Source organism: Miscanthus floridulus, chromosome 6 (assembly GCF_019320115.1).
Source record: "Miscanthus floridulus cultivar M001 chromosome 6, ASM1932011v1, whole genome shotgun sequence".
NCBI lineage: Eukaryota > Viridiplantae > Streptophyta > Magnoliopsida > Poales > Poaceae > Miscanthus > Miscanthus floridulus.
Window position 1 is genome coordinate 47,293,586 of NC_089585.1, and position 10,230 is coordinate 47,303,815.

General features: G+C 39.7%; 2 protein-coding genes across 2 annotated transcripts in view; one reads left to right on the forward strand and one right to left on the reverse strand.

Moving 5' to 3' along the window:
• The first annotated feature begins 1,849 nt into the window (after window positions 1-1,849).
• Window positions 1,850-5,751, forward strand: LOC136458221 (serine carboxypeptidase-like 26). The gene is made up of 10 exons (XM_066458205.1): window positions 1,850-2,310; window positions 2,642-2,749; window positions 2,843-2,938; window positions 3,040-3,132; window positions 3,805-3,890; window positions 4,235-4,510; window positions 4,578-4,720; window positions 4,906-5,001; window positions 5,224-5,329; window positions 5,428-5,751. Exons 1-10 carry the CDS (start codon window positions 1,995-1,997, stop codon window positions 5,572-5,574), a joined length of 1,467 nt encoding a protein of 488 aa, XP_066314302.1. The 5' UTR covers window positions 1,850-1,994; the 3' UTR covers window positions 5,575-5,751.
• A 40-nt stretch (window positions 5,752-5,791) lies between these two features.
• LOC136460569 (serine carboxypeptidase-like 26) overlaps window positions 5,792-10,230 on the reverse strand; it is a 9,381-nt gene continuing 4,942 nt past the window's right edge. The window contains exons 3-9 of the mRNA XM_066460221.1: window positions 10,044-10,136; window positions 9,346-9,434; window positions 8,801-9,088; window positions 8,544-8,695; window positions 8,358-8,453; window positions 6,095-6,200; window positions 5,792-5,959 (exon numbers count right to left, since the gene is read on the reverse strand). Coding sequence (XP_066316318.1) covers window positions 5,810-5,959; window positions 6,095-6,200; window positions 8,358-8,453; window positions 8,544-8,695; window positions 8,801-9,088; window positions 9,346-9,434; window positions 10,044-10,136 — 974 coding nt within the window. The 3' untranslated portion in view covers window positions 5,792-5,809. The remainder of the gene's footprint in view (window positions 5,960-6,094; window positions 6,201-8,357; window positions 8,454-8,543; window positions 8,696-8,800; window positions 9,089-9,345; window positions 9,435-10,043; window positions 10,137-10,230) is intronic.

A 10,230-nucleotide genomic window follows, 5' to 3' on the forward strand; every position in this document is an offset into this window, starting at 1 on the left:
CTATTTAGGATAAAAATTCCTGGATGGGTAACAGATGACCCTGAGAATGATGATTTCCCTGAGGACTACTAGACTTGTGGTCAACCAGTCGACGTCCCTAGTGAATTGGAGCTTCCGCGATAGATCTTTTCATTATTTTCCGCTATACTTATGTAATAACTCTGTCTTATTCGTGATGTAATAAACATTGGTGATGATACTATTTATAATTTGTCGACTTATGTGTGTGACTGATCCCTGGGCGCACATAAGGTTTTGCACCCCATTTTATCCTTAAAATTGGGTGTGACACCTTTGGAGCAAAGGATTTTGGCACAAGTTTTTTTTTGAGAAAGATTTTGGCACAAGTTAGTTAATAGAATCATTGCCATATACTTGGCCTCGTACAAAGCAATGGCTTGTCGAATCGGGTATAGAGCGGCCTCTGGCCTTATGTGTATAGGCTGCGTGTCAATGTGCCATCGGGAAGGGGGGCTCTATATCTGTTTGCCGAGTGAATCTAATGGCCCTAACTTGTTAGACTGAACCTTTAAAAGGCTTCATAGTGACCCCTGCCTGCTCACCTTGGGAGTGTTTTAGGAGTTATAAACCCGAGGCATATGGGAATCACGACTCACAGTGAAAGTGTACAACCTCTGCAGAGTGTAAAACTGGTATATGAGCCGTGCTCTCGGTCACGAGCGGACCTTGGAACATTTATGGAATAGATGATCACTAAGTAATATCTGTTTATGCTATTCATTACTCATGTTTACATTTGATCATGTGTTCTACTTTGGGAATTGAAACACCTTGATGCTACTCATAAGCTAAAATTGTGACAACTAAAAGCTGACCGCTGTTAAGCCTGTGTCTAGCCTTTTGAGCCTAATGAACCCCGTGTTACACTTGTTAAGTACGACATGGACTTACGCTTGTTTATTTTCACTATTTGGTTAAAAATCCCGGATAGGTAACAGATGACCCTGAGAATGATGATTTCCCTAAGGACTACTAGACTTGTGGTCAACCAGTCGACGTCCCTGTGAATTGGAGCTTCCGCGATAGATCTTTTTATTATTTTCCGCTATACTTATGTAATAACTCTGTCTTATTCGTGATGTAATAAACATTGGTGATGATACTATTCATAATTTTGTCGGCTTATGTGTGTGACTGATCTCTGGGCGCACATAAGGTTTTGCACCCCTATTTTATCCTTAAAATTGGGTGTGACACCTTTGGAGCAAAGGATTTTGGCACAAGTTAGTTAATAGAATCATTGCCATATACTTGGCCTCATACAAAGCAACACTCTATGAGAATATTGGTGCATTAGCTCCAGGTGAGGCCCAATGGAAACAAAATCGAATTATAGGCCGTAGCCCATGACCAGACCCAAAGGAAGACGTCCATGGGCCATGTGGCGCCGCTGCAGATTTCTTTCTGGCACGTTCAGTACTTCAGTTTCTGTAGTGCCTACCAAAGTCGTCGTCGTCGAGCCGGCTAGCTGCCAAGCCAAGCCAAGAACGCCGCCCCCAATCAAATGAAGAAACCAAATCTTGATCCTTGCGAGTTGCGACCATTTAAAGGATACTTTTACACCTACTCGGATAATAAGGTCACGCAGATGCAGGCAGCCGTCAGCAGAAGATGCCCTCGGCTAGAGTGCAGCGGCAGCAAATAAAAATCGTTATCCGGCCGGCCTTCACATGCGCCACCACCACCCAGCAATCCGCCAATCCGTGCCGTGATCCTTCCGATGCCGATCCCCACCTCCAATGGCAGGCGCCATCCGCTTCACATGATCTCACTGTCACACGCTTCGAGCCGCTTAGCTGTGAGCCCCTGCTTGGCTGCTTGCTAGACGCCGAGAACCTGAAGCCTGCCCGTTCTCTGATCCCTTGCACAGTCGCGGTGCACGTGCCTCTCGATCTGCCATCCTCTCGCTCGCCTTCTCTTCTTGGCCCTGTATCGACTGCTGCTGAGCACAGACCACGGTCTCGCATACTCGGATGGCGACAATGTCAGGGCGTCTTCTTGCCCGGACGTCCTCGTCCAAGCGCCAGCAGCTCAGCTTTGCTGTTCTCCTCCTCGTCCTCTTCCAGAGCTCGTGCTGGTGCTGCTACGCGGCGACGGTGGGTTACAGTTACAGCGAGCAGGAGGGCGACCGGGTGGCGTTCCTCCCCGGGCAGCCGAGGAGCCCTCCGGTGTCGCAGTTCGCCGGGTACGTCACCGCGAATGAACACAACGGGAGGGCGCTCTTCTACTGGTTCTTCGAGGCTCAGACGTCGCCGGCGCACAAGCCTCTCCTGCTCTGGCTCAATGGAGGTTCTTGCTTCAGCTAGTTTTTTTTTTTTCTTTCTTTACTTTTTTAGTTTGGATGTTAAATTTTCCACGAGGCAGGAATTCAGAGCATGCACAATGAATGACAGACCAATCGATGTATTCCTTGTGTCTAGTTCACTGTAAGTAGTTAGCTCATGCTCTGCAATGGTAGTAACCTGCAATGTGCAGGGGTCATTGATCAGGAATACTAGCAGTGCTCTGGACCTTGGCCTGTCCTACGAATGTTTTGTGCAAATTATCTTATTGTGCTTGCAGTTCTCTGCATTCTTCAGGAAAAGTTAATGTACAAACTATATTTCTGCATAACATGCAGGACCTGGTTGCTCATCAGTTGGGTACGGAGCTGCTTCTGAGTTGGGGCCTCTCAGAGTCACCAGACACGGGGCAGGGCTTGAGTTTAACAAATTTGCGTGGAACAGAGGTGCCTGCACCAACTTTTTCATTTTTAGATGGCAAAAGATCACTGCAATATAACCAAGCAAAACTGATAAGTACCTTTTATTGCTCTTGCCAGAGGCCAACTTGCTCTTCCTGGAGTCTCCTGTTGGGGTTGGCTTCTCCTACACCAACACATCCTCTGACCTCACCAAACTGGATGATGCTTTCGTAGGTACTTCCAGTATTCTTTAGGGAGTTTGTCTTTGCTTCGTCATTGTTTTCAAAATGTTTAAGATGTGTGCGTGTGGTGTCATTTTTTGTTTTGTTTTGTAGCTGAAGATGCATACAGCTTCCTAGTAAATTGGCTCAAGAGGTTTCCGCAGTACAAGGGCCGCGAATTTTATATCTCCGGGGAGAGCTATGCAGGTAATTCATGACATTCCTTTATCCAAAAAAAGGTAATTCTTGACATGGGCTTACCATACCAAATACTAATAGTTGTTTTGTGATTGTCAACAAAGAACAATGTGGTGTATTATTTTTCACGTAAGAAAACATAGTTGCCCTCGGAACCATGGTCTCTAGTGTTAAGTTAAAACGTGGCAACCCTTGAAATTCTACATTCCAGTATTCCTACTGATTAAAATCTGGAAACTGTTCTGACGCTGAAAGTTCGGCTATACGTGTCTTTTACAAGTCCAAATTTTGATCACTACTGATAAGGTCCAGGAAAGGAAGGCGTAAAATTAGTTTTATGTTCAAGCATATGAATCTCTTCCTACAGAATCTCTTCCAGTTTACAAAATGTTAATGGTGGGTAAAAGTGCACTGTGTACATTTAGCATTCTACTTTAGTGTGACATCTCATTTTCCCAAAGTAAAAACTTCATTACCGCAGGTTTCAGATTCCATGCCTTCTTTCTATAAAGACACAGGAATTTAAGGTTTCTTCATACCACGTCATTAGGCCTTTATAGGTTGTATGGCATTACGGGAATGTCCACTGGCCATGGTATCTTTGATAGTGCACAAATTCGTGGAGCAAAACAATTCCTTTTCCTCTGCGCATCACTCAAAAAGAATCTTGAATGAATGCAGGTCACTATGTGCCACAGCTTGCTGAACTTGTCTATGACAGGAACAAAGGCAAGAGCAACACATACATCAACCTTAAAGGTTTCATGGTGAGAATCTAAAGAAAGAATCCTTTGACTACCGAATCTAGCCTTCTCCTTCTATTTGACAATTAGCTGATAGTGACAAGGTAGCTAAGAAGTGAATAGCAATTTTATTTATGCTTTACATGTGAGAAACATTATCTATTTCTTGAAAATGTACTTGTATCTGTAAAAATTACCAAAAAAAAAGGGCACTGCCACTTCTCTGTAAGACTGTAACTATAATTGTGCTCCACTTTCATGAAACAGTTCATAGAAATGTAAAGTTCTAGTAGGAAAAATGTTCTGTGATGCTTACAAAATAATTTCAAAGCGTTACATGTTGTAACAATTGGATTGTCCCATTGTAGGTCGGTAATCCACTAACTGACGATTACTACGACTCGAAGGGGCTGGCTGAATATGCTTGGAGCCACTCAGTAGTGTCAGATGAAGTTTACGATCGCATCAAGAAGGTCTGTGATTTCAGGATCTCAAACTGGACCGATGATTGTGATAAAGCCATGAACACTGTGTTCAGCCAGTACCAAGAGATTGACATTTACAACATCTACGCACCCAGATGCAATCTTCCTCCGTCATCAGCTGCACTTGCTGTTGATCAAGAATTCGTAGCTAACGATCAGGTGAGCAACAGTTAGCTCAAAGTATATGCTCTGTTCTGAACTCCTGACGCTTTTTCTTACATGGTAGGAACGTTTCAGGAGAAGGATTAGGATGTTCTCGGGATATGACCCATGCTATTCTTCGTATGCTGAAAAGTACTTCAATAACGCAGATGTGCAGAGAGCATTCCATGCAAATGTCATTGGAACTCGAAAATGGCAAGTTTGCAGGTGAATCACCCTCAATTTGTTGTGACGAATGTCTTTACATAGTGCTTATATTTCATTGAAAACTGAACAAAGTAGTAATTAGGGAAACATTGGCATGGTTAAACTTTATAATTTATTAGGAAAAATTAGGCAGAGTTAGACATGAATGTGAATTTGACTTACTTTTATTTTCATGTACCATGCAGTGATTCAATTTTAGGGTCATACAATTTTTCGGTACTTTCCATCTTACCAATCTACTCTAAGCTTATCAAAGCAGGATTGAGGGTCTGGCTCTACAGGTATGAATATGATTCCTCTTAATCATTTCTCAGTCCTCCTATTGTTACAGAATATACCCTGTTCTTACTTATCCATGTACAGATATTTTACTCTTGGAAAACACTTGCTGAACCTTTCTGAAACATAATACTGTACTTGTGATCTCCGGTAGCTTAAGCCTTTAGAGTAGATTTTATCAGTGTTGGCGACTCAATGATAATTGAGTCTAATCCTCCATGCAGTGGGGATGCAGATGGTAGGGTCCCAGTGATCGGATCGCGGTATTGTGTGGAAGCCCTGGGCCTGCCTGTTAAGACACAGTGGCAACCTTGGTACCTGAACAAACAGGTCAGGAGTTCTGACTATTTTCCAACTGTTACCTTTGATACTGTTGTCAGTTTTGTATTATGGTACCATTAATGTGGAGGACATGTACAATATTGTAGGTCGCGGGAAGATTTGTGGAGTACCATGGCATGACAATGGTGACAATCAGAGGAGCTGGTCATTTGGTGCCCCTCAACAAACCTTCAGAAGGTCTCGCACTTATCGACACATTCCTTCAGGGCAAACAGCTTCCCACACACAGATGACAAGAGTGTTTAGGGTTGTGATGAGGGTTATTTTTATTTCAAAAACAAAATCTCAAGGATTGGACAACTTATGTGCGCCACACACGAGCTAATTAGTAAGCATTTCATTTCCAGTTGCTGCATGAATTGGGTTGGTTACAAATAGAGCCATACTCAACTGGATACTGGTTACATCAATCTTAATACCGGTTATCCCTTCTTACTTATTCAGCATATATCATTCTGGTAGCAGCCCTCAGTTATTTTTTGCCGGAAGTTGTGTGTCGGAAAGGAAGGATTTGATTAGCACAAGTGCCTCTGCTGGCTTATCTTGAGGAACTGTATGACCTGCTCCTCTGACAGTGGCCATGGTCAGCCCTTCATACTCAACATACCTTCCAGCAACCTGTAATGAGTTTCTTTAGCATCCTTTCAATACCAATGACCAATGCATGAACTCTGAAATGCAGTTTTCAGCTTACATGAAAAATATTAAATGAATAAATATGGAAAGTTTTGGGCTTGTAGTAGGGTGGCCGACCTGATTTTTTAGATACCATGGTTGCCACTGTGACTTCATAGGAAGCCCAAGTGCGTCTACCCAGTAGCGGGATCCAATAACCGGAACCCTGCCATCCACATCTCCGCTGTAAAAGAGTAACTATAATGAATTTAATTTGATCAATATCCAAACATGCACAAAAACAGGCCCCAAGTGCATGTCTAGCAGTTAGGACTTCATCCATGCATCCAAAATACAAGGACTTCTAGCGTTTAAATTTTATCCCAAATATAAAGACATTTGAGAACCCAACCCTACATAAGCTAATCCTCGCAACATGCTACAAGTTAATTTTATCCCGACCAAGAGTGTTATCGTCTAGCAATCTCAATCTCAATATTACTAACTGGAGGTCTCTAACAGCGCATTCCCATGTTAATTCTCACGATGCATTGAAAAAGGATAAATTGTAGAAGTTCTCATAAAAATAAGAGAGACCTGGCCATCAATTGTAGACTCTAATCACCATGGACAATAATAGAGATCTATTTTATTTTCTAAAGATTTACTGACATTATTTACCATTATGAAAAAAACAAAATGGAATCCCTAAATCAGTGTCCAAAGTACCCAACTCTCATATTATAAAGCATATTCTAAAGTAACCTAAACTTGTAACTAAATTACCCATATCACAATTAGTAAGTAAACTAAATATTATCTCAAATCTAATCTAAATTAGCAACATATTTTTATATGATATTATGGAAAAAAAGGTTTTAAATAGTCATAAGGTATGCCTATATATTTCTAAGTTACCCACTTGTATCACTAGTAATAGATAAAAACTAACTTAAATGTACACAATGCGCCATTATATAGATCAAATATACATGCATACATGAGCAACAAATACATATACTTATGTTTTAGCAATAATGACTTATATACTAATGGCACTAACATTTCATTTGAAATATATTCCATAATAATAATAAACTTTGTAAGTTATTACTTTAGATAAATATATTTTTTTTACAAAAAAAATCATTATTTATCTATATTAATAGTATATTTGTAAGAACTCTATTTTTGTTAAAAAACAATATTACATATATAATTCTTTGATAGAGGAAATTAATAAATATCTTGAGTAACGGAGGAGGTTAGTTCAAACCAAAAGGTGCCCTGGTTTTTCAGATTCAATTTGGATTACACAATCATTTTTAGACTTAAATATCAAATATTCTTTTGAGGTTAGCATTGTTCTACAATCTTGAGCGCCATTGTGTAGGCTTAAATGACGTTTTTATGCCATTGTGGTAATTAAGGGTGCAGTCTATAAGCTATGATCCTTATTCTTAATAAAGTACAAAATGAGTTTTTATTAAAATATACATATACAGATAAATATTTTGTAGGAACTCATAAATCAAAAAATTAAAATTCAAATCTAGATCTATGTTATGACAAAGGCAAAGCATGCAAAGAAGAGCCACCTGTAATTTAATCTAAAGTTTCAATGAAAAAATATTTAAATAAAAACATAGAGATCATGCATAAGAAGAGAAACTATAGATATGATGAAGAAACTACAAAGATTCTAGCCTAAGTAGTAGTAGAAATTGATAGACTAGTTAAGCCAATTAGTCGCAAACAAGATTAGCCCCATCATTGGGCCACAATTAAGCCAAATAAGAGTGGTCCCGGATGTTTAATAAGCACTGCTACAAAACATACATATACTTGTAGGTTCCTGTGGGTACTGTGGTATCCCAAATATTTAATGATATTAAATAATTTTGAATGGAGACAAAATCAACATCCAAATTATAATAGCCGAAGAGATCTACAACTTTGTAGTTGTTTTTTTTTTATTTGAGATTATTTAAAGTGTCAAATATATACAATACAAGATCCATAAATGTGTAGTTAAGATAATAGCGTCGGTTATATAGTCACGAGTTGTTGCGTAGTTGAGATAATAAAGAAGGCTATGGATGAGGCTGTATGTCATTGGTCTGAATTATGAGAAACACACTTTCTTTTTGTAACTATTAGTGCCTATATGTGCTTGAACCCATTATCACTACCGGTTTGGAATAGGCAATGATGCCCTGCTTGTCCACTGCCGGTTATAGTCAGTTTGGAAGCAGTAGCCATAGTATATTAGTATTCCCTTGTTGCCTAATCTATCCTAATCTTTTCAGAAATTCTTATACTTTGGGCCGGATAGAGGGAATAATCTATCCAAGTTATGTTGTTCCATGCATAAAGCAAGCAGGTGAACTGCATATATTACCTGTAGACCCAAATTCTTAGTCCAGCCTTAATAAGCTTGGAGTAAATAGGAAGAACAGAAAAGACCTCCATGTCGTAGAAGTCAAAAATTGGATCACTGAAACAAATTGTACGGCATATTCTATCTGATTAGTAGGGCATGCATCTCAAGGAAAGTAATAATAATGCTTTTATATTATTATGTCACCTGCAAAGACTCCATGTTCTGTCCTTGATCCGTCCACTGGTATTAGCATTAAGTGATTTCTGAACATCCATCCTGTTGAAGTAAGCTTCAATGTAGTTGGAGTAGCACGGATCGTATCCTGAGTACATCCTCAATCGTCTCTTGGACTTGTTCTAAAATTTGCATCCAGTTTATCTTCAGTTCCTAACTACAATACATTTCCTCTAGTTGCTGTACCTGCTAATGTATCAGCATGAGTTAATGAACACCTCACTTACCTTGGCTTCCTTTTCTACCGCGCTGCTGTCAGAACTAGACGACGACGACGACAGTGCTGATCCATCTGTGTTGCACTTGGGTGCGTACACGTTGTAGATGTCAATCTCATTGTACGTGTGGTATAGAAGGTCCATTACATGACCACATTCTGTGGAAGTGGGTGAGAGCTTGAAGTCACAAACATTTTTTACTCGCTCGTAAAATTGATCTGAGATGACTGAATGGCTCCAAGCGAACTCGACTATTCCCGTGTAGTCATAGTAATCATCAGTCTCTGCATTGCCGACCTATCAAGTGTATGTAGGTAAATTTTAGTTCTCAGCTCTTTCATACCTTATTACTTGTTGGAGCAAGGAAAAAAGCAGTAATCAATGTAAAAAAAAAAACAAAGAATCAATGCACTTGAACAAAACTTGCACCTACAATCTCTGCAATACAATATGATACATAGCACAATGATTTGAAATGAAAATAACTGCCATAAATTTAATATTTTCACCTGAAGTAAAAGAGTGAGATGGACGTGTGGTTTCTAATCACTTACAATAAATCCTTTCAAATGGATTTGCTGATTCGCTTCAAGGTGCTTGTTGTGCTCATACACCACTTCTGCAAGCTGTGGAACATAATGCCCTGTTGCATCAAAGTTGGTCAGTTTCTTAATCATAAAAATGCTATCACATATGTTTCACACATATATTGGTGGTTGTTGCTTACCGCATAGACCCTCAATTTTCTTGTGCTTGGCCAGTAGGATAACCACCATACTTGAAAACTAATACTTTTCCCCATATATTTTGTTGTCTTATTGCACACACTACTTTTCCTACCATGTCAGCCTAATATCATTATTTGTTTTTTTCCTTTTCAGTAACAACAAATTAAAAGAAGCATTAATTTTCTACAAAATTAAAAGAAGCATGCATTCAGCTGATTATATTCCGACAAGTCAATCGTATTTTTGAACAGAATAATTCCCGTCAACTTGGCTCCGCACCTAACAACAGTAGTGGGACTGTTTGGAATAGGGTCTGCATGTAGTTTAGGCTAACAACCTTTTTGACCAGGGAATAATAGACAGTGGAAAGATAGAATTTATTCGATCCTATTTTGCACGCTTACACTACTGATCACTATAGAAAGGCGGTATCCTTTCATTTTGGCCTTGGCCTCGGCCTCATTCAATCTTGCAATTTCTTTGCTGGGAGAAAGGGAGCTGTCTGCCTCCTTATATTATATTACCTGCATAGCTCTCTCCTGATATGTAGAAATCATGGCTCTTGTACTGTGGAAACCTGTTGAACCAGTTCACTAAGAAGGTGTAGCTATCCTTGGCTGCATCATTTTAAAGTTTTAATCAACAAACAGAGCAGCACGAGTTTAATTAGCTTTCTTTTTGTTAAATAATACGAAGTGAAGATTAATACCG

Excerpts from the sequence above, each read along its gene's own strand:
- LOC136458221 (XM_066458205.1), top strand. The coding sequence starts at position 1,995 with ATGGCGACAATGTCAGGGCGTCTTCTTGCCCGGACGTCCTCGTCCAAG. Across the intron at positions 2,750-2,842 it reads CAAATTTGCGTGGAACAGAG|AGGCCAACTTGCTCTTCCTG; the intron begins GTGCCTGCACCA and ends TGCTCTTGCCAG. Across the intron at positions 5,330-5,427 it reads CTTGGTACCTGAACAAACAG|GTCGCGGGAAGATTTGTGGA; the intron begins GTCAGGAGTTCT and ends ACAATATTGTAG.